We start from the raw sequence: 25,481 nt of genomic DNA, 5'->3' as shown, positions 1-25,481 counted from the left end.
ACACTGCAGATAGTGGCTGCTGTTGTCCCAATCACAAGGGGGGTGTGTGTGGGGGGGGGTGTTTGTATGAGAGAGAGAGAGATAACAAAACCATAACATGAGATCTACCCCCTGAACAAGTTTTTAAGTGTACAACAGTGTAGTTAACTCTAAGCATAATGCCATACAACAGATTACTGTAACTTTTTCATCTTACAAGGCTGAAACCAATAGTCATTAAACAACAACCACCACCTGTTTCTTCCTCCCCACCCGGCCCTGGCAACTATCATCCTACATTCTATTTCTATGAGTTTGACTACTTTTGATACCCCATATAACTGGAATCATGCAATACTTGTCGTCCTGTGACTGGCTTATTTTAATTATTTTAATTTTAATTAGCAGGATATTCTCCAGGTTCATTCATGTTGTAGCATAAGATAGACTTTTGTCTTCTTACGGTGGAATATTCTTCTGTTGTATACTTGTGTACGTATACATACACACACCACATTTTGTTAATCTATTAATCCATCAAGGGACATTAAGCTTGTTCCTACCACCTGGCTACTGTGAATAAGATGGGAGTGCAAATGTCTATTTAAAATCCTGATGTCAAGGGGCGCCTGGGTGGCTCAGTGGGTTAAGCCGCTGCCTTTGGCTCAGGTCATGATCCCAGGGTCTTGGGATCGAGTCCCGCATCGGGCTCTCTGCCGAGCGGAGAGCCTGCTTTCCTCTCTCTCTCTCTCTCTCTCTCTGCCTGCCTCTCTGCCTACTTGTGATCTCTCTCTGTCAAATAAATAAAATCTTAAAAAAAAAATCCTGATGTCAATTCTTTTGGGATAAAAACCTGTCCAATAAATATAGACCATATGGGAATTCTATTTTTAATTTTTTGAGGACACCCCATACTGCTTTCCACAGCAGCTACACCATTATACATTCCCAGTAACAGGGCCCAACAGTTACATATTCTGCACACCCTCACCAAAACTTGTTCTTTTCTGTTTGTTTTTTATAATAGTCATCCTAACAGGGGTGAGGTGATATCTTACTGTGAACTTGATTCCACTTCCCTGATGATTATAGTTGTTGAGCATCTTTTTTAAAATACCTGCTGGCCATATGTAGATCTTCTTTGGAGACATGACTGTTCGAGTTATCTGCCCATTTTTAAATCAGATTATTTGTTTTTTTTGTTGTTGTTATTAAGTTGTAGAAATTTCTTATAGACTTTGAAAATTAACCCCTTTCCAGACATACAGTTTGCAAATATTATCTCCCATTCAGATTGTCTTTCACTTTGTTGATTGTTTTCTTTGCTGTGCAGAATTTTTTTAGTTTTATATAGTCTCACTTGTCTGTTTTTGCATTTGCTTGCATTTTTGGTGTTATATCCAAGAAATCATTGACAAGAGCAATTTTATGAAATTTTTCTTTTATCTTTTCTCCTAGTTTTACAGTGTCAGATCTTACATATAAGTTTTTAATCTATTTTGGTTTTTGTTTTGTTTTGTTTTCTTTATTTTTTTTCTTTAATCTATTTTGAATAAATTTTGGGGTGTGCTGTAATATAGGGAGTCTAATTTTATTCTTTGCATATGGATATCATTCTCCCAAAACTATTTGCTGAAAGGAGTATCCCTTCTCTGTTGTGTATTCTTGGCAACATTTGCAAAGACCATTTGGCCATAAATGCATCGGTTTATCTCTGGGCTCTCTGTTCTGTTCCATGGGTCTATATGTCTGTCTTCATGCCAGTACCATGCTGGTTTGATTAGTCTAGCTTTGAAATCAGTAAGTGTGATGTCTCCAGCTTTATTTTTCTTTCTGAAGATTGTTTTGGCTATTGTGGTTCCAAATGAATACTAAGAGTGTATTTCTATTTCTATAAAATGCTTTTAAAATTTTTATGGAGATTGCATTGAATTTGTAGATTACTTTGGATAATATGGAGGTTTTAACAATAGCAAATCCTCTAATCCATGAACATAGGATGTCTTTCCATTTGTGTCTTCTTTAATTTCTCTCAGTCAGCAGTGTTTTGTGGTTTTCAGCTTATAAGTCTTTTGTCTCCTTGGTTACATTTATACTTAAGTATTTTATTCTTTTTGATGGTAATGTAAATGAGATTGTTTTCTGAATTTCCTTCTCAGATTGTTCATTATTATTATATACAAATGCAACTGATTTTTGTATGTTCACTTTCTATCCTGAAATGGTGCTGAAATTATTTATTAGTCATAACAGGTTTTTTGTGGAATCTTTAGGATTGCCTACATATAAGATTATATCATCTTTTTTTTTTTTAAAGATTTTTATTTGTTTATTTGACAGACAGAGATCACAAGGAGGCAGAGAGGCAGGCAGAGAGAGAAAGAGGGAAGCAGGCTCCCTGCTGAGCAGAAAGCCCTATGCGGGACTCGATCCCAGGACCCTGAGATCATGACCTGAGCCGAAGGCAGCAGCTTAACCCACTGAGCCACCCAGGTGCCCAGATTATATCATCTTTGAAGAGATAATTTTACTTCTTCCTTTCCAATTTGGATGCCTTTTATTTCTTTCTCTTGCCTAATCTCCTGGGAGAATACTTCCAGCACTATGTTGAACAAAAGTGGTGAAAGGAAAAACTTTGTTTTCACTGTGAGTATGGTATTAGCTGTAGGCTTTAAACATATGGCCTTTGTCATGCTGAGGTAATTTCCTTCTACTCCTAGTTCACTGAGTGTGGGTTTTTTGTTTGTTTGTTTTTTGTTTGTTTGTTTTTAAATTATGAAAGGGTGTTGGGGCACCTGGGTGGCTCAGTGGGTTAAAGCTTCTGCCTTTGGCTCAGGTCATAATCCTGGGGTCTTGGGATTGAGCCCCACATCGGGCTCTCTGCTCAGCGGGGAGCCTGCTTCCCCCTCTGTCTCTCTGCCTGTCTCTCTGCCTACTTGTGATCTCTGTCTGTCAAATAAATAAATAAATAAATAATCTTTAATCATGAAAGGGTGTTTAGTTTTGTCAGATGCTTTTTATTCATCTATTGAGACGACCATATGATTTTTATCCATCATTTTGTTAATGTCGTGGGCCACATCAATTGCTTTCTTTGATGAACCTTCCTGGCAATCCAGGGATAAATCCCACTTGGTCATGGTATATGATCCTGTAGTGAACTATTGGATGTGGTTTGCTAGTATTTTGTTAAGGATTTTTATATGTATGTTCATCAGACATACTGGCCTCTGTTTTCCTTTCTTGTAGTGTCTTTTTCTAGTTTTGGTATATGGGTAATGCAGGCCTCATAAAATGGGTTTTTAAGTATTTTTTCCCTCTTCATTTTCTTAAAATATTTTATTTATTGGAAAGAGAGAGAGAGAACACGCAAGAGAGCACAAGTCAGGGGAGGGGCAGAGGGAGATGGAAACGCAGAGGGAGAGGGAGAAGCTGACTCACCGCCGAGCAGGAAGCCCTATGGTAGGGGGAGGTGGATCTCAGGACCCCAAGATCATGACCTGAGCCAAAGGCAGACACTTAGCCAGCTGAGCCACCCAGGCGCCTCTCCTCTTCATTTTTTTGGAAAAAGTTTAAGAAGCATAGACATTAATTCTTTAAATGTCTGAAAGAATTTATAAGTGAAACTATCTGGTCCTGGACTTTTTTGTGTGTGGGAAGTTTTTGACTAGTGATTCAATCTCCTTACTAACAATTTGTTCAGGTTTTCTATTTCTTTGTGGTTCACTCTTGGTAGGTTGTATGTTTTTAGGAATTTATCCATTTCTTCTGGGTTATCCAATTTGTTGGCATGTAATTGTCTTAATAATCTCTTATAATTGTTTAATATAATCATTTAATCATTTAATTTGTCATCAGTTGTAATGTCTCTTCTTTCCTTTCTGATTTTATTTGTTTGAGTCTTCCCTCTTGCTTTCTAAGCCATCTAGCTAAAGATCAGTTTCATGTATCCTTTCAAAACAACAACTTGTAGTTTTGTGGATTTTTTCCTATTATGTTTCTATTCTCTTTCATTTATTTCACTGCAATCTGAAATATTTCCTTTCTTCTGCTAATTTTGAGTTTAATTTGTTCTTTTATAGTTCCTTGAGATACAGAGTTAGATTGTTTATTTGAGATCTTTTTTTTTTTTTTCGGTGTAGACATTTATCACCACATTTATCAACTTCCTTCATATTGTTTCTGCCACATCCCATAGTTCTGGTATGTTGTGTTTTCATTTCCATTTGTTTCCAGATATTTTCTAATTTCCCCTTGATTTCTGTTTTGGCATTTGTTCTTTAAGAGTGTATTGTTTAACTCCACTTATTTGTAAATTTTCTCTCTGCCATTAATATCTAGTTTCATTCCATTGTGGTAAGAAAAGATACTTGGTATGATTTCACTCTTCTTACATCTCCTAAGACTTGTTTTGTAACCTGATAGGAGATCCATCCTAGTATTTGTGATCAAACATGTGAATGCTCTGAGTATGCTTGAGAAGAATGTGTATTCTGAGGCTAGTGTATTTGTCTGATAGGTCCATTTGGTCTACACTGTTGTTCAAGTCCTGACTGGATGTTCTATCCATTATTGAAAGTGGAGCACTGAAATCTCCCACTAATATTGTGTTATTATTTCTCCCTTAAGTTTTGCCAATGTTTGTGTCATATATCTGGGTACTCTGATATTGGGTGCATATACATTTATAATTGTTATATCATCCTGGTGAATTGATCCTTCTATCATTATATAATGTCCTTCTTTGTCTCTTTTAACAGTTTTTGACTTGAAGTCTATTTTTTCTGATACAAGTATGGCCACCCACCCCTGCTCTCTTTTGGTTATCATTTGCATGGAACATCTTTACCCATCCTTTCACTTTCAGACTATGCATGTCCTTAAATATAAAGTAAGTCTCTTCTAGACAGCATATAGTTGGATCTTGCTTTATATCTGCTTTCTATATTTATTGACTAAGAAGCCTAATCCATTTACATATAAACTAATTATTAATAGGGAAAGACTATTACCATTTTGTTAACCGTTTTTTGTCCACAATCATTTCTGTCCCATCCTCTGCCTAGCCATACATTTTTTAATTGGCTTAATGTCATTCTTCTGCTCTGTGCGTTCTTATGCTTCCTTCTCTCTGCTCCAAATATACCCCCTTTTAAAATCCTGCTGTCTTTCAAGGTTCATTTTACATGCCAGACCCTGCAAGAAGCCTTTAGTTTCCCTCAACCAGAGCACTCCTCTATCACGAGAAACACTATAATGCTTTGGCTGAACCATTCTAACATCATTCATACTTGTGTTATAATTATTTAAGCATCTGTTTTTTGAAATCATAAGCTATAAGCACTCTGGTAGCAAGGACAAGGTATGCGATACTGAACAGTGGTCAGCTGTGAATCCTTACACTTCTGTGTTGTAGGTATTCACTTAGTTCTAAATTGAAGTGGGAAGGGCAGAAAGAGCTGCCCTCTACTTGATCCTCTGGGGTGGCTCCCTCTCAAACCCCTCCACTAGCCCCCTTAGTTAGCACTTCCTGCTCCAGCTAGCAGGCTCAAGAGAAAGAAAACTCTTAGCTTTAACATGCAATAGGGTTTGGACTTATCACTCAGAATAACCTTAATTAAAACATCCTGCGAAAACCATAAGAAGTCGTCAATGATACCTTGCCTTCGGGATCCACCAGGAGAAGATGCTTTGCCTGGCCTCCCTGTAGTCCACTTAGCACATACTGGCCAGGAGATGTTGCACTCTCTCGAACCAGGAAGTCCCCATCCTTTACCAACAGGCTCTCTGCTGCCTTCCTGCTCAGCTTGCCATGGTAGCAGTCTTCATTCCGCAGCTGCTGCTTAATGTGTGGCAAAGAATGTGAGCTGGCAGGCTGGGCTGTGGCCCCTGGCTGAACAGTTTCTGGTGCTTCTAGAGTCAAAACATAAATAGGGACATCACTACCTCTTTCATTCATTCACTCATTCATTCGTTCAGCACATACAACTTGAGGCCCTACTGTGTGCTGTCCACTGTTTAAATAATGCTGCTTCTGGAACAAATGGGGTTTTTGTTTCCAGAACTTCCAACAGGCTTTAATTTAATGGTAGGTCCAAACATTGCCTTTGGCTTCTGTTACCAGGAAAAGCTTGCCCAGGTGCAGTTTTCCTTTCAGATGAGAAATGGAACTGACCCACGAGAACTGCTTACATAACTGCAGAGAGGCACATTACGTCCCAGGGGCTGTATGGTTTTTTTTTTTTTTCCCAAAGATTTTATTTATTTATTTGACAGAGAACACAAGTAGGCAGAGAGGCAGGCAGAGAGAGAGAGAGAGAGAGAAGCAGGCTCTGCACTGAGCAGAGAGCCGGTTGCGGGGCTTGATCCCAGGACCCTGGGATCATGACCTGGGCCCAAGGCAGAGGCTTTAACCCACTGAGCCACCCAGGCGCACCGCAGGGGCTGTATGTTAAAGAGAAAGAAGCTTATGCAGACCCAGATCACAGATAACGTCTAAAACATTCCCAAACTCTTTGAAAATGCCTACAGTAACTTCAGACTGGGCCCACTTTTTGGTATTTAGCTTTTTATTTTTAAACCAAATTACTAATGTGTTTCAGAGATGCTTCTGACCCCAAACTTCAAAGCTATACTGAACCTCACAGCATTCCTATTAAGTGACCACTCTGCTGTTTTTGTCATTCACCTGTGGGGATGAAGCAGAGTTAAACGGGTAAAGGAAGGCAAAACATCAGGGAGGCGCTGGTCTCAGACAGCTCCCCACAGTTCTGCAGAATAAATATTACATAGCGTCGATTGCAGTGGGGAATGAGAAGATATACCAAGTGGCACATAATTGTATTATTGATACCCACAGTGATAATAATTATTGTGTAGTTTCCATTTATCAAGTATGATAGGTACTGCTCAATGCTCTACATAAATTATCTTGTTTCATTCTAAAATAGAAATGGTCAGGAAGTGGATTTTAAAGACTAAATGATTTACTTGAAGTCACACCACGAATATGTTGTGAATCTCAACTTTGAAATGAGATCTATTTGACTCCAAAGTCCAAGTTCTTAATCACCACACACTAAGACCCTTGCCTTGAATGTGAAAATCTTCCAATTTTCAAAATTGGTCTAACCACTCTGCTTCAGTAGTACCTACAATGGTCCCTAGCAGATAGCAAGATACACAGCATCTCCAGAAGTAATAACATAAAATTCTTAGGTCTGTATCCAGGTAAAAGTTGTCTGTTTTATATGGCAAATTTACTGGGAAAATAACCACAGAAATCAGACTTCATCTTTTTAAATGCAAAGGATCTTCTGCATAGAAACAAGTTTTCATCACTATAAATGCAAAGGTGTATTTCCATGTCCTTATGCAAGGGTCTCACAAATGAGAAATCCTCTAAACTCTAAGTTTTACAACTTACATATGATAATTTCATGAAGTCATTGATACAGGCAACCAGGGCCCTGTAGACATAACCCAATTCTCCCATTAATATGTTACAGTTTTGTCTCTACTTAGGAACTTCTCTCTGGAAGGCACAATTATGATGTAGCATTCACAAATATATCTTTTTGAAGATATCTTTAGTCTATATTTATGGCTGAAAATATTCTCCTCTCCAAACAATCATATCTATCTACTGTTACCAGAAAAAGGCTGAAGAAATGTATCCAGATCAGATGAATAATAAATGAAGTTAGCCTTAGTGCTGCTAGCTTTTAGGCATAATCGAGAACTCTGATAAGTAACTGTGGACCCATTTCAGTGAGTGAGTGTGTGAGTGGAAGAGAGATGCGTGAGTCTGTGTGTGTGCGCGCACACACGTCGTAATGCATGATGGTTTCCAGTTTATTCTGAGATAAGGGTGGAGAGCTTTTGGACAAGGACAAAACAAAAGAAAAACAGACGTTATATCATCTTGAAAAGATGCAACAGATCATGGGCCAGCCTGAGAGTATGGATAATATTTTCCTAACATAGTTTCCCAAATTAGCACAAGAACAACATACACTGTACTGGGACATTTCAATCATCTAAACCTTTACTGAAAATCTAATTTTCCTAAAAGCAGAATATCTGACAGATTTTTTAAAAAATTTTGTTTTAATTTTAAAAGTTATGCATGCTAAAGGAGACATCCAAATGACCAACAGGCCCATGAAAAAGTGTTCAACATCACTTGGCATCATGGAAATACTAATTAAAACCACAGTTATATACCACCTCACTCCAGTCAGAATGGCTAAAATTAACAAGTCAGGAAATGACAGATGCTGGCGAGGATGAGGAGAAAGGGGAATCCTCCTATACTGTTGGTGGGAATGCAAGCTGGTGCAGCCACCCTGGAGAACAGTATGGAGGTTCCTCAAAAAGTTGAAAATAGAGTTACCCTACCACCCAGCAATCGCACTACTGGTTATTTATCCTAAAGATACAAATGTAGTGATCTGAAGGGGCATGTGCACCTGAATGTTTATAGCAGAAATGTTCATAATAGCCAAACTATGGAAAGAACCTAGATATCCATCAACAGATGAATGGATAAAGAATACTATGCAACCATCAAAACCCCCAAATCTTGCCATTTACAACAACGTGGATAGGACTATAGGGTACTATGCTAAGCAAAATGAGTCAATCAGAAAGACAGTTATCATATGATTTCTCTGAAATGAGCAATTTGAGAGGCAGAGTGGGGGGTCGTGGGGGCTAGGGAAGGAAAAAAATGAAGCAAGATGGGATTGGGAGAGAAATAAACAATAAGGGACACTTAATCTCAGGAAACAAACTGAGGGTTGCTGAGGGGTGGGGGGGAGGGATAGGGCAGCTGGATTATGGATATTGGGGAGGGTACGTGCTATCGTGAGTGCTGTGAATTGTGTAAGACTGGTGATTCACACACCTGTACCCCTGAAGCAAATAATACATTATATGTTAATTTAAAAAAAAGTTATGCATGCTACTTCTTTAAATCTAGGAAACACAGAGAAACAAAGAAAATTAATCACCTATGGTCCCATCATCAATAGTTTTTACCATTGTACTGCATTACCTATTATCAACTCCTTTCATACATAATGCAGAATTTGAGAAAGATAATAACTTAAATCTGGTTATTTATATAAAATTTCCCTACAGTACATCATTAGTTTTTTTTTTTATTTCTTTTCAGCATAACAGAATTTATTGTTTTTGCACCACACCCAGTGCTCCATGTAATACATGCCCTTCTTAATACCCACCACCTGGCTCCCCCAACCTCCCACCCTCCCGCCCCTTCAAAATCCTCAGGTTGTTTTTCAGAGTCCATAGTCTCTCATGGTTCACCTACCCTTCCAATTTCCTTCAACTCCCTTCTCTTCTCCATCTCCCTATGTCCTCCATGTTATTTGTTATGCTCCACAAATAAGTGAAACCAACATCATTAGTTTTTGATGCAGTGTTCCATGATTCATTGTTGGTGACTAAAATAACATAATACAAAAATTATTAAAAAATAAAATAAAATAAAATTGCCCTACAAAATTTAATAAGTTATTGACTTGATATAACTAATAACATATTTTCTCAGAAGTAGTGGAGGTTAAGGAAGCAACAAGAAAGGCTGTTCTGTATTTAACTGAGACCTAAAAAAGAAAAAAAAAGTGATAGGAATGATGGAAGAAAGTAATCATGTCACTTGGAGTTCCTATGGCAACTGAAGACATATTATTCACAATCCGAAATTCAGGAAAGTTCAAGATAGATAAGAATATCTACAGCCATAAGCATCTGACGGGTAAAACCTCAGAAAGGAGGCTTATGGCTTAAGGGAGAAAAATAACGTGATGTGCAAAATCAGATTAAACAATGACAAGTAATTCCAATGATAAAGAATGAGACATTTAAAGAAACCAATGTGAACTGTGAAGGTAGCATATCGACACACTCAATTTTTAAAAAGCACATGTAATTAGGTATTTTGGGGTAGTGATGATTATTATATCAGCAAAGGACTGTAAAAAATTAGATGTCCATTAGTAAGGGAATGGTTATATAAACTGTGATGTATTCATACAACAGAATACTATAAAACAATTGAAAATAACAAAGGTTTGTTAATCCAACATAGGAGGACATATATATCTAAAGCAAATATTAACAGTCTTGAAGGGAGAAATAGCAATATAGTAATAATAGGGGACTTCAATATCTCATTTTCAACAATAAATAGATCATCCAGACAGAAAATCAGTAAGGAAACATTGGACATAAACTACACATTAGACCAGACTGACTCAACAGACATTTGCAAAACATTTCACCCAAAAGTAATAGAATATATATTCTTCTCAAGCGCATTTGGGACATTTTCCAGGATAAGTCATATGTTAGGCCACAAACAAGCCTTAGTAAATTTTAAAAGAATGAAATAATATCAAGCATCTTTTCTGACCACAATGATATGAAACCAGAAATCAATTACAAGAAAACTAGGAAATTTGCAAATATGTGAAAATTAAACATCATGCTACTAAACAACAAATGGGTCAAAGGATAAATCAAAAGATAAATCAGAAAATATCCTGAGAGAAATGAAAATGAAAATACTACATACCACAATTTATGGGATGCTATCAAAGGCAGTTTGAGTTCAGAGCAATTAATACCTATATTAAGAAAAAAGAAAGATCTCAAATAAACAACCTAACTATACACCTCAAAGTTACTCTAAAATGAACAAACTAAGCCCAAATTTAATAGAAGAAAAAATATAAAAGATCAGAGCAGGAATAAATGAAATAGAGAGTAAAAAGAAAACACATAATATGCAATGAAAATAAGAAAGACAAAATAAATAAATTTAGCTAGACTTACCAAGAAAAAAAAAAGGACTCAAATGAAATTAAAAATGAAAGGGGAGACATTACAAGTGACAACACACAAATACAAAGGATCGTAAGGGACTACTCTGAACAATTATATGCCAACAAATTGGATTACCTAGAAAAATGGATAAATTCCTAAAAACATATAAACTACCAACACTGAATCATGAAGAAATAGAAAATTTCAACAGATGAATTAGTAGTAAAGAGACTGAATCACTCATCAGAAACCTCCCAGCAAAGAAAAGTCCAGAACCAACTGGCTTCACAGGTGAATTTTACCAAATATTTAAAGAGAAATTGATTCCAATCTTTCTTAAACCCTTCCAAAAAAAATAGGAAGTAACACTTCCAAACTCACTTCACAAGCCCAGCATTACCTGATACCAAAAACAGACAAGGATACCACTCATACACATACACATATACACATATTATAGGACAAATCCCTGATGAACATAGATGTAAAGTCCTTAAGCAAACCAAATTCAACAACACTTCAAGTTGATCAAAGAAAAGGATCATACACCATGATCAAGTGAGATTTTAGGGATGTGGGATCATTCAACATCCACAAGTCAATCAATGTGACACATCACATTAGTGAAGGATGAAACCAGGTGATCATCTCAGAAGATGAAGAAAAACTATTTGACAAAATTCAACATCCACCCATGATAAAAGCTCTCAAGAAAGTCAGTGTGGTGGAAATGTACTATGACATAATAAAGACCATATGACAAGGCTGCAGCTAACATCATGCTCATCAGTGAAAAGCTGAAAGCTTTTCTTCTAAGATTAGGAAAAAAGGATGCCTACTTTCCCTATTTTTATTCAATATAGTATTGAAGGTCCTTGCCAGAGCAATTAGGCAAGAAAAAGAAATAAAGGGCATCCAAATTGGACAGGAAGAAGTAAATCTGTTTCTATTTGGAGGTGACATAATATATATAGAAAACCCTACAGAGTGTACACACACACACACACACACACACACACGCACACACACACACAAAACCCATTAGAACTAATAAATAAAGTCAGTAAAGTTGTAGGATAAAGTCAATCTATGAAAATCAGTTGTATTTCTATACACTAATAAACTCTCAGAAATAGAGATTAAGGAAACAATCCCAGTTACAATAGCATAAAAAATAATAAAATACTGGGGCACCTGGCTGGCTCAGTCCAAAGAATATGTGACTCTTGATCTCAGAGTTGTAAATGCAAGCCCCACACTGGGTGTAGAGGTTATTTAAATAAATAAAACCTTTTTAAAATAATTTTAAAATACTTTAGAATAAATTTAAGTAAGGGAGTTAAAAATCTGTATACTGAAAACTCTAACACACTGATAAAAAAATTGAAGAAACAAATAAATGGAAAAATAGTCTGTGCTCATAGATTGGAAGAATTAACATTGTTAAAAAGTCCATAATACCCAAAACAATGTACAGATTCAGTGCAATCCTTATCAAAAATTTTAATGGCATTTTTCACAGAACTAGAACAAACAAAGCTAAAATTTGTGCAGAAGCACAAAAGGCTTCAAATAGAGCAAACCTGAGAAAAAAGAACAAAGCTAGAAGTATCATATTCCTGATTTCAAACTATATTTCACAGCCAGAGTAATCAAAATAGTGTGGTATTGGCATAAAAACAGACACATAGATCAATGAAGCAGAATAGAAAGCCCCAAAATACACCCACACTTATATGGTCAATTAACTTACAACAAAGGAGCTAAGAAAATGATAATGGGAAAAGGATAATGTCTTTAATAAATGATGTTGAGAAAACTGGACAGCCATATATGCAAATGAATTAAATTGGACCCGTGTCTTACACCATACACAAAACCAACTCAAAATGGATTAAAGACTTAAATATAAGACCTGAACCCGTATAACTTCTAGAAGAAAACATAAGGTATAAGCTCCTTGACATCAATTTTGACAATGATTTTTTGGATTTGACACCAAGAGCAAAAGCAACAAAAGCAAAAATAAAAACGTAAGGGCCACATCAAAACAAAAATCTGCACAGCAAAGGAAACAATAAATGAAACAAAAGACAACCTATGGAATAGGAGAAAATATTTGCCAATCACTGATCCGATAAGGGGTTAATATTTGAAGAACACATACAACTCCGTGGCAAAAAACCCAAACAATCCAATTAAAAAATGACCATAGGAACTGAATAGATGTTTTTCTAGAGAAGACATACAAATGGCTAACAGGTACATAAAAAGGTTCTCAACATCACTAGTCATCAGGGAAATGCAAATCAAAACCACAATGAAATAACACCTCACACCTGTTAGAATGGCTATCATCAAAAAGATGGAAGATAAATGTTGGCAAGGATGTGAAGGGAAAAAAACCCTCATGCCCTATTGGTGGGAATGTAAATTGCTGCAGCCCCCATGGAAAATGGTATGGAAGTTCTTAAAAAAACTAAAAGTAGAACTACTGTAGATCCAAAGTAACAGAATCACTATCTCAAAAAGATACCTGCTCCCCCGCATTCACTGCAGCATGATTTACAAAAGCTAAGATATGGCAACAAGCTAAATATCCATTGATGGATCATTGGATAAGGTAAATGTGATTGGTTGATTTTACACACACACACACACACATGAATATTATTTATTCAGCCATAAAAAGGTAGGAAATCCTGCCATTTGCAACATGGATGGACCTTGGGGGCATTATGCTAAGTGAAATATGTCAGACAGAGAAATACAAATATTGCATAATCTCAGTTATATGTGGAATTTAAGAAAAACTCACAGAAACAGAAAACAGACTGATGATTGCCAAAGGCAGGGAATAAGGGGTGGGAGAAATGGGTAAAGGGAGTAAAAAGTTACAATCTTTCGGTTATGAGATAAATGGGTCCTGGGGGTGTAACCTACAGCCTGCAACTATAATTAATGATACTGTGTTGCATATTTGAAAGTTGTTAAGACAGTAAATCTTCAAAGTTCTCATCACAATAAAAAATTTTATATCTATGTGAGGTGACAGATGGATACCACACTAAAGTTAGTGTGTTAATCATTTTACAATATACACATATATCAAATCACTAGTACAATGTTATATGTCAATTATATCTCAATAAAACTGGATAAAAAGAAAATAATAAGGATATTTCAAGTTCATTTGGACAAATCTCTAAAATGGAAGAGTGAAGTAAGTAAGTATAGAAAGGGGTTATCATAACCTCTAAGGGGCTATAACTTTTTTTTTAAAGGAGATAGATAGATGATAGGTAGGTAGGAGACAGATGGATAGTTATGAGTAAGTATGTAGATAGTTTTTTTAAAATTTTATTTTATTTTTTCAGTGTTCCAAGATTCATTTTTAATGCACCACACCAGTCCTCCATGTTCTCTTGCTCTCCATGCTCTCCTTAATAACCACCACCACACCTCACTATGCATTAACATTCTGGTCATAATCAGAAGAAACTGTTAATATCTAGGGAGTTGAAGCCAGTATTGTAACTTAAGGAGGTACATTTTATGTTATTTTTTTATACTGTGTTTGGATTTCTTCCATGAGCACTTGGGTTACTTTTGAATTAAAAAAAAATCTATTCATAGAATAAAAAATGTATACAAATGTCAGGATAGTCATAAAACTAAAGATGAATTCAGAAGAGGAATTAAATTGGTGAGAAAAGTGTCAGGCCTGCGGAACGATTCTCAGTTTTCTGTTGTGGGAAGAAAAGCTTACCTTTATCCCCCACAACATGTGAAAATGACTCCACCTCCGATTGTAAGTAGTTAATTCTCTTCATTGACAGTGGTTTTATTTTACAAAGTTGCTGTGAACACTGAATTAGTCAAAACCGAAACACTGTCCACAGGAGAAATGCAGGGTTAGGTTCCTCCAAGCCTCAGGTCAGTACATGTTCATCAATCAATAAATACATAACCTTGTTTTATGTGCGTTCCTGTTTAAAGACTCCTTATTTCATATATACTGTTGACTCAAGAACACTGAACCTACAGCCAATGCACGCCTGAATAAAGCTTATCTAATATGTGGATTTTCTCCATCAGGTACATCGCAACCTTCTGTGCTTGGGAACAATAGACAGCACTTCAGCACAACACTCGGAGATTATTTTACTTTTTTAAAAATTTTTATTTTTTAAAAGGCTTTATTTATTTGAGAGAGAGAGAGAGTGAGAGAGATCATGAGAGAGGAGAAGGTCAGAGGGAGAAGCAGACTCCCCGTGGAACTAGGACTCTGACGTGGGACTTGATCCCCGGACTCCAGAATCATGACTTGAGCTGAAGGCAGTCGCTTAACCAACCAAGCCACCCAGGTGCCCCTCAGAAACTATTTAAAGAGCAAAATCATTAACAAATAGCACAAAAATGCAAAATATGTGGCACTAAATGGACTGCAAAAGGATACCCATTTACAATACGAGAGCTGGAATGAGAAGGCAGAGCGTTACCTTATTTGACCTTAGCTGGAAAAGTGTGCATTGGGCAACTCAAATTTTTTCTTGCTCTGTGCATGTCTACATATGACCACAAGAGTGCCATGAGTATTTGGGGGTTACAAATACATATTAGCAAGTAAACAAGTTCTCCAATACGGAATGCATGAACTATGAGAAATGACCATACATTTTTTATCAATATGGGATCTTGAGTGTGCAAAAATTATAAAATAGGATTTAACTGCATTATTGAGGGGAAAACCACATTCACCTCTACAAAGTGCTTAAAAAGTTGGTAGAAAAAGATATTAACATATAATGTCAGTAATAAGTGAAAGTTTGAGATAGTACCCACTGAAAAATTATTTGTAATATAAAGAAAGAATTCTATGTCTATTAAGTTATATTACAAAGCCCTACTAATTAATATACTGGTATAAAACAGGTAAGTAGGGGATTAGAAAAAGTATAATAAAGGCTCAGAAATATATTCACATACTTAGAATCTAGCCTAATGGGGAGTGACATTAGAGAAAGAGGAGATTACTTAGTCAATGGTTTTTCAAAATTGGATCACTTACATAGGCAAAATGAAGTTAGACCCCCCTACCTCATAGAAAATATAAAGTCCATGTGAAGTAAATATTTTATTATGGAAAAAAAACTATAAAGCCATTAGAAGAAAAGATAGTACAAGCTGGATATAGAAGAGAAAATTTAATTGAGAGTACACAGAAAATATAAAAAAGATAAAAATGGAAGTCAATGAAACAAAATAGAAAGCCACAGAGAAGTGAAACCAAAACCTGGGTCCTTTAGAAAGATTAAATTAAATTTACAAATCTCAAAGAACAGTAATCAAGAAGAGAGAACACAAAAATTACCAACAGGAGAGTGAGAAGGCATCCTTCAGGCAATAGGAAGCTAAGAAAGGAACATTGTGGGAAAGTTCATGAGGAACTGACTCTAAGCAAATACAGGAGAATCCTACTGAGTTTTTAAGGAAATGACATTGCCAATGAATCACAATCCCTCCTTGTCTATGCCTTTTTGGCTTCTAAAGCAGACTCCAATTTATCAAGCCCACACCCACAGAAAATAGGTTGCAAGAAGTGGTGACACCCCCAAGAAAGGCACTTTCTCCATCATTGCCTTTAGATGCGTCCAAAGAGCAACCCAGAGGACACAGTCCAGGCTCATAGATAGCAATGGACAAGGAGACTCCTGTCCTAAAGCTGAACCAGAGTCCAAGCAAATAATTTTCTCCAATTCCAGCTCTGCTTGATGAAATTTGGTCATTGCTATGTCCAGTGACCCCTGTGTCTTGGATGCTTCCCTTTAGCGCATGTAGGTTTTTTTATGATGGTTATCTTATCCCTCTTTTCACCACCAATTTTGGGTGTGGGAGGGGACAGACAATTTGGCAAATAATAAGGATCCCCATCTAATCTTGATTGAGAGGACTTCATCCAGGTATCATGGGTTTTAAGCTGAATGCTCTAACTGTATGAGATATTTGCATATCCCCATACAGTGGGAGAGGGCAAGCATGTTCCATGTGAAAAGAGCAGCTCATGGATAGGCAGGCAGGCAGTTGTATACCGATACCTGTTCTCCCTCGCATGATGTTATAGAGTTCCCAAGTTATCGCTGGGCACATAGCCACCCTGCCAAAACAACTACTCTAGCTCCTTTGAAGCTAGGTCTGACCACATGTCTAAGCTGTATGGAGGGCAGGTGAATAGAAATGATGCCTGCCTTCCATTTCTGGGTCCATCCATTCCAAGGAATGTATGCACACTCTTCTTGTCTTTCTTTCTTCCTACTGGCTGAACACTCTTGTGATAGTAGGAGCCCAAGCTTACAGACCAGAGACCAAAGACCGTAGGCCAGATAAAAGATCTCAGGCTGTACTGAAACTCAGGCCAGAGATGCAACATCTTAGACCAGAGAGGCGGCCCAGGCACTGGGAATGACAAAGCAGTCTCACCAGTCCCGTACCACCAATCTGTGGGCTACAGGAAGTAAACTTTGGTGTTTTTTACACTGTTATTTTGAGGGAGTGTCTTTGTTATGACTGGCTCTACTGGGACAATAAATTGGTACACAGATTAGATCGTATCAATACCAGTGATTTCCTTCTGCCATGTTTGATAAAAATAAAGATTGTATGAAACTTTTCTTACATTGGTGGCATGATAGGATGCACTGAGGAGCCTGGGAGCCATGCCTGAGAAATCCTAGGTTCATGTCTCTGGAGTTGTTTTTGTTTGGTCTTACTGAACTAATCAGTAAGCTTCTGGTCTAACGAAGGTCTAAGTAGGTCTAACGAAGCTAACCAGGGTGTTGGAGGAAGTAAGGAAAGAGATAGCACGAAACATTATGGAGAAAAGGTTAAAAAGTGTATTTAAGACATTTTGCAGAAAAGTATGTATAAAGTTATCCCCACTCCATCTTACTTCATTTTTATTAAATCAATATTATTTATACTTTTGGAGCTGGAATTAATTTTTTTGGAGAGAGCAATGGTAGCAAGAAGCCCAGGAGGGCTATGGAACATTATAGCCTAGTAGGAAATAAAAAGTAAAAAATACCAGAAGCCTAAATTATTAAACACACTGCTGCCAATGCAGGGAGAGGCAAAAGGATGAAAAAAGAAGGCTGAAATCAGTGAAAACACATTTTTGATAGTACAGTTTTGGACAAAAGTGACTTTATTTACTTCCAACTAATGACAGGAATGTTATTATAGATTGATTTTTACCTTGAATTGTCTATGGCAAAAGGCAATGTTTCTTTGCTTAAATGACACAGATTTTTCCCCTTATGCTGTGCCTTTTATTCCAATGACTTATTCATTCCATAACTGGAGGCTTTTATCCACCCATTTTGCACATCCCCTCAGCCCTCTTCTCTCTGGCAACCATCGGTTTTTTCCCCTGTATTTATAGGTCTAATTCTGCTTCTTGTTTGTTTATTCATTTGCTGTCTTTTTAGATTCCACATATGAGTGAAATCACACAGGATTCGTCTTTCTCAGTCTGACTTATTTCCGACTAAGCATAATGCTCTCAAGGTCCATCCATATTGATGTAAATGGCCCCATCTCATCCTTTTTTATGGCTGTGAATTTTTATGGCTGTGTAATAATAATCTCTCTCTCTCTCTCTCTCTCTCTCTCTCTCTCTCACACACACACACACACACACACACCCCTTCCTTACCTATTCATATATCAATGGACACTTAGGTTGCTTCCATATCCTGGCTGAGTTTTAAAGATTTCTAACATTAGAGATTTGTTTATAAAGAAACTGCAGTTATGAATCAATGAATATCCCAGATCACCTAATTTGGGGCACCCAATGAATGACTTTTCTAATAATACACTGGTGCTTTGAGAAGTCCATGAAATAGAAGCTATCGAGTATATATTCTTAGCAAGTTACTTTTAATAGAAGTTTCTGAGGTCCAGAAACTTCTTTCAAAAAACAGTCCCTCTAACAAATACTGCCTTATCCACACTAGTCACTGAACACTGAACAGTTAAATTCACTGCAGAAATATGAATCAACTGTATATCCCATCATCCATGACCCGAGATACCCTCTGTGGTGAACACGGAGATGTGCTACCCAGATAACTGGGTAATTGTTAACTTCGTTATAACTACTTAGCCTCCATTTTCCAGACAGTGAAGGACCAAGTGCCCCAGATGTCAACAGCCAGCCTGCAGCTGACTGCCCCTTCAGGCTCTGCCGCACCAGCAGAATGCTGCCTTGCCCAAAGGCTTGCCCTCCCTCATGCAGCCTCTACCTAAAGACTGAGACAAGTGGGATAAAAGCCCAACCCGTTGGGACCAGTGTGGGACAGCTCTGATGGGCCTACTCTCAGTAGGGTTGGCTGAGGCTCTGTCTGGACTGCTTCTCCTTCTGCCGAAGCCTACTGGCTCCCCCTCCCTTCCTGATAGTGATCCCAGTAAAGACCCCATAGGCCAAAACCCCATCTCAGTGTTTGCTTCCAAAGAATCCAACCAGATTGTCTGGGTGCCAAGATGGGTCTTAGAAAGCTTGCAAGAAGGTGGCTCACTTGTCATGTGGCTGGCAATGAGGACCTTTGTTTCTTAGTTTAGGAGTTAAGATGGTCTGGTGAAGTCCGGGTTCAGCAATATCTCTTTCAAAATTCATCTTGTCTTTGCTCACACTAGCTGGAAAGTTGCCCTTGGCAGTATGGAGAGACTTCCTCGGCTGGCAAAAGGACTTTCTGAACAACTAGCTCTCCATCTTTGGAGTGAACCAAATTTGGCTCACCCAAATTTGAACCCAATAGAATTTAATATTTTACAAAAAGCATTTTTTGGTTTACTTATTTTTTAATTGATTGTAGGCTTTTTGTTTGTTTTGCTTTTATTTATTTATGTTCCTATTCATGTATTTACCCCTGGAAGCAATTTAGCAGGAAAATGATGTTTGTCTTACTGTATTTTACTCACAGGCTATGGCTGAAGAAAGGAGCCATGTTATTTTAGAGCTGTATAGATGACTTAACAAGGAGTTTTGAAATGAATAAAAGTAAAACCATCACCAAGCAGAGCCAGATAATGGTCATTGTTCCTCATGCAAGCCAACAAATTCAAAATCATATCCTGGCTTTGACAGTCCTTACTTCAGCAAAAGTACACAGGAGAAACCAAAAGTTGGGAGCCATTAAAGTATCTGAAAAGATTATTCAAAATCAAAGTCCCCAAACCTTGAAATCCATAACATCTCCACAGTTAACTATGGTATAAGACTGAGGTAAGAATCCTTTTCATTCCCTGAAAGTGAGGACAATGAAACAGGCTTCCTGAAAATGAGAGACAATGTAGTGAGTTAAATAGTGGCCCCCCAAATGATATGTTCAAGTCCTGATCCCTAGTCCCTGTGAATGTGGCTTCATTTGAAAAAAAGGGTCTTTGTACGTGTAATTAAATCAAGGATCTCGAGATGAGATCTTCCTGGATTTAGGGCCCACCTAGAAGAGAAAGGTATTGTCCTGGAAGACACAGGAGGGAGAGGTTTGAGACATAGAAGTGAAGGCCATGTGAAGACTGAGACAGAGACTGATGTGTCTACAAGCCGAGGAACACCAAAAATTGCCAACAGTCACTAGAAGCTGGGAGAAAGGCATGGAATGGCTTCTCCAGAGCCTCCAGTAGGAACCACTCCAGAACTGTGACAGAAGAAATTTCTGTTGCCTTAAGACACTTAGTTTGCGGTAACTCGTTACAGCAGCCATAGGACGCTGATACAGACAGTGAGCAGCTACTTACTTTCACGGTGCCATGGGCTCCCCAGGGGGTGAGCTGAGCCTTGATTTGGGGCAGAGCCAAGTCTACTTTGAAGAGCCTGTGTATTTATGTAGCAGGGGTCATTGAAGAAATCCACTCGACATGTTTGCTTCATTAATGAGGTATCTCGATGGGACTGCACTCCTCTTTCTGGTGCATTACCTGTAGTGATTAATGATCAATGTATCATTGTACATTGATACATAACAATGTATCATATCATATGTATCATATCAATGTATCATATTTTTACTTTGCAAACAATAAGTAAAATCGTGTTTGAGTCTAGAACTGATAGGGAGGGAAAAACCACCCCCATCCCATACAGATTTTAATACTGACTTCTAGATTTGACCTGTAAAAACAAGATGAGCACCAGGCTTTGAGAGAAAGAACCCTCCCCTTGGACTCCCAGACTTTCTCTGACAGCCCCTCAGCTGACCTCTACTTCAACACCAGATAAGAAACAAAAAAAGAAAACCCGAGAGAGGATCAGCCAGAGAAAAAAGAGAGCCAACTGTCCAGCAAACAATACAAACCACACCTAACACTGCTCAGGGCTGTGGTCCAGGAACCAAGAAAACACATGTGCCATACAGAACTTGAATATCTATTATTTAAACTGCCTTTAAAAAAAACAAAAGATTTTTATTTGTTTCCCTATTTGAGAGAGAGAGAGAGAGCCCTAGCAGGGAAAGGAGCAGAAGGAGAGGGACAAGTGGACTCTGCACTGAGCACAGAGCCCAACGTGGGGCTTGATCCCTCAACCCCGAGATCATGACCTGAGCTGAAACCAAGAGTCGCACACTTAACCCACAGAGCCACCCAGACACCCCACTTTTTTTAGAGAGAGAGAGATAGCATGCACACGCGAGCTGGGATGGGAGAGGACAGAGGGAGAGGGAGAGACTCTTATGTAGGCTCCACATCCTTCATGAAACCCAGTATGGAGCTCAGTCTCCCGACCTGAGCTCATGATCTGAGCCAAAATCAAGAGTTGGATGCCGAACCAACTGAGCCACTCAAGTGCCCTTAAACTGCTTTTCAAAATCCTCATTATTTAAAATTATTAAGAATGCAAAGTCTGTCGTCTCTCTATGCCCAAAGTTTTGTTTTGCTAAGCTCAGCATCAAATCAATTGTTGATGTTTATTCTGCTATTTAATGGAAAGAACCCACCCCTCAGGTTATCACCTTCTTCACTCTTACTCTGTTACCTCCTTTCTCTTCTATTCTATACGCTGTGGCCAAAATGATCTTTTTATTGAAATCTGATCATATTTTTCAGTGGTTTAAGAACCCCTTAACTACCTCCAATTGTTCTTTGGATAAAACTCAAACTCTTCAACAGGCCCCAAGCCCTGGTCCTGCCTGTCTAGCTTCCCTTGTACCTCCATGCCCCTCAGTCACATTGACCTTCTTCAAGGATAATCTCCACCATAAGGCCATCTTCTCTGATTGACAGGCTCTTCTCACCACTTCTCCATGACCCTCACTCTTCAGGTGTTAGTATAAGTATCTTTTCTCAATAGAGCCTTCGCTGACCTTCTCAGACCACACCAAGACTCTCTGCTTTCCTAGAAGTTTGTTCTTCACCTTTGGAGCCCCTATCACAAGAATAATTCTATTACGTCATTTTGTTTAATGTCTGCCCTACATCTATATTCCTATATCATCCATATTCCATGAAGGTAGGGATCCTGTCTTCTGTGTGCACAAACCTGGCACATAATATGACAACAAACAGTCACTGAATGAATGGATGCTAGCTAGCACCAGATTTCAGTACCCAATGGCACAAAGTATTTTGTGCCATCCAGATGGTTCTGTCCTCAGAATGCCAGGACAGAATATTTTTGTTTTTCTGTTTAAACAACTTCATTTGTATTTTTGGCCACATGGGCTACAAGACTCCTGTGAGGCTGACCTGAAGTGGCGACACTTGTGACATTCCACTGTCTTACCATAAAACATCAGTCCTTTTATGTTTCTGTCATTAAACCCCTTTAATGTGGCCCCAAAAGGGCCAACTTTATATTGGATTTCACATCATGATGAATAGCGCTATAATTCTTATAATATAAAATACAGAAACTCGAGAGTACACCAAATAGGGGAAGCCCAGTTAGAAGACTACAGCCTTACTACCTACTCCTTCTTTCCTCTTAGTCTGCCAGCTGTCACACATCATGTTGTCCCCCGTCATACTCTGCATATGGGATATCCTGAGGAGGAGTGGGATTTCTAAAGAAGGGGGGGTCAGGGCACCTCATTTCTTTGTTGCATTTTACAAGACATGACAGTCTCCATTTGCTTGGTTATGTGGATTTATGAATTATATTATCTAGTTTAAACTAAACTTACTTTCATAAATGGGTAAGTGGCTAAAAGATCGCTGCAAGTAAATCAAAGACGGAAGATCATTCTTTTATTACAAACTCTTCCTCAGCTGCATCCTGAGCTTATATAAACAAGAATGATCTAATTAGATCAGAACTCTGGCCTCCCAAAAGTTAAAATAACCAAGATCTGAAATGTGGATGTATGCCTATTCTGTCGGTAAATGCTCTAAATGTATATTTGGACACGTTAGCCCAATATATATACCAATGACATCTCAATGATATTACCTTAAGATACTGAGATATTATCTAATGAGAGTATTCAGCCACTATAATTAGCAACATATTTTTAAAATGTCTTTATTATGATTAACTCTAACTTTAAAATTGTCTATTTTCTGTGTGTTATAATCCATGCATATTAACATAATTTTATTAACATATTAACATTTTCTATGAATGTCACCAAGACATTTTTAAAATGCCTTTATTATCATTAACTCTAAATTTGAAATGTTCTATTTTTGTGTGAGTTGTAAGACATGTATAACATATTAGCATATATATATATATATATATATATATATATATAACTTATATGTGATTGAATTACCCTTTATTTAGGAGTGTCTGCTGATAAAAATCTACTGAAAGTAGACTATGATCACAAGTGTTTGTAAGAGGTCTGCTTCTAAATTAACATGGACCAGTTCAAACCCCTGTGATACTTCTTACTGTTGGTGTGGCCTAGGGCAATTTACTTAATGTCTCAAAGTGTTAGTTTTCATTTCTGTAAAATGGGGGTGCCTGGCTTAGAATACACTTGTGAGAATAAATGAAAGAATGTGGGTGAGACACTCACTGGAAATAGTGCCTGCTTACTAGATAATATCTGCTCAGTTATCTATTTATTCATTGATGCTGGGGCTCTGCACATGGTTCTTAGCTATCCCTTTCTGTACCTAATCCCCATTTGTCCTTTAAGATTCTGTTCTGAATTCACCTCCTTCAAGAAGCCTCCCCCTTAGTCCTTCCTTCCCCCAGGCTGGGTCAGGTGCCACTCCATAACATAATGTATGTTTGTTTCTCTGTCTGTCTTCTCCTTGAGACTGCAAATTCCTCGAGTCCTTAAGAAGAGACTAGAACTCATTTATCTGTGTATCTTCTGCAACTTCAATACCTGGTACAAAGCAGGCACTCGAAGGAAAAATGTTTGTCAGCTGAATGAACAGATGCTGAAATAAAAATGTCCACCTGGTCTACCTTTCTCAGCATATTTGACCCCCTATGTTCTGAGTCATTCTTTAACACAAAGTCCTGACTCATCTGCCCCTTAGAGACCATGGCATGAGCTGACCACATCAGGTTTACCGTCCCCCAGGATTACCCAGAAGCATTCATGTCTTACCGAGTCTCTCTTGAAAACGACCATTCCTTTTCTTCAACTGCACTATTCTATTTAACTCAGCAATGTTGCCTTAAAATACATATATGTACTCCACTCTATACCCAAATTTAAAATCTTTCTTGGGTCACGTGTGTGGCTGAGAAGAGCTTAACCACATATGCCAGCCCTTACACATTCCAAAATTTCTTTTTGCCAAGTGTTCTTCCATGAACCTATCCAACCTGCTGAAGAGAAGATTGGTGGCAGAAAACAAACACATCATGTATGCAGTGTATATACTTGAAGTACCAAAGTTTTCAAGTGCAAACCCTTAGGGTTTGGGGAATTTATTTATTTTTTTTTAAAGATTTTATTTATTTATTTGAGAGAGAGACAGTGAGAGAGAGCATGAACAAGGAGAAGGTCAGAGAGAGAAGCAGACTCCCCGTGGAGCTGGGAACCCGACGTGGGACTCGATCCCGGGACTCCAGGATCATGACCTGAGCCGAAGGCATTCATCCAACCAACTGAGCCACCCAGGCGTCCCAGGGTTTGGGGAATTTAATGTCTTCTTGATTACAAGCATCTTATTTCCATTTTAATTTGAAGGTCAGGGAAATATTATCCTGCTTAGCTAATTAATTTTTTCCACAAGAGAATTTAGTAGCAGGGACAGGTTTCTTTCCTAAGTCTGGTGATAAATATAATTAACTATGTCAACAAGCAGAAGGCTATTATGGTATTTATAATATACTGGCATTCAAGTTTTGAGTCAATATTTGAATAAATAAATGTCTTAGGAGAAAAAAAAAGCCAAACCTTATTGAAAATATTTGTATAGGTGTCTCTCAAATGCTTAAGTATAAATCTCTAGGAAAAGCCATAAAATTTATGTATTTGCTATTCTGGCAACTGCTATTAATTTGTTCATTGGTCAGGAATTTCAGAACAGTTTTTAAACATAGGCCCAAGTAGTCACACGAGGCCCCAAGCTAGGAACACCTGATTTCTGAGTGTCTGTGAATGAACGGACACCACAGTAATAAAGTCCTTCCTACCACAATAGGAGTGGCCTTATTTGTTGTGGCCCCTGGAGTGGGG

The 25,481-nt window shown here is 37.9% G+C and overlaps 1 protein-coding gene across 2 annotated transcripts in view; it reads right to left on the bottom strand.

The window, feature by feature from the left end:
• The window catches only part of SHC4 (SHC adaptor protein 4), a 139,469-nt gene that overhangs the window by 4,401 nt on the left and 109,587 nt on the right, over positions 1–25,481 (bottom strand). For both annotated transcript variants that reach the window (XM_044230116.1, XM_044230117.1), the window contains 2 exons: positions 20,635–20,814; positions 5,639–5,892 (listed from right to left, as the gene is read on the bottom strand). In XM_044230116.1, coding sequence (XP_044086051.1) covers positions 5,639–5,892; positions 20,635–20,814 — 434 coding nt within the window. The remainder of the gene's footprint in view (positions 1–5,638; positions 5,893–20,634; positions 20,815–25,481) is intronic.

This window comes from Neovison vison, chromosome 13 (assembly GCF_020171115.1).
Source record: "Neovison vison isolate M4711 chromosome 13, ASM_NN_V1, whole genome shotgun sequence".
NCBI lineage: Eukaryota > Metazoa > Chordata > Mammalia > Carnivora > Mustelidae > Neogale > Neogale vison.
Note: the sequence above shows the minus strand (reverse complement) of the source record. Positions and strands in the feature narration are given on the sequence as shown.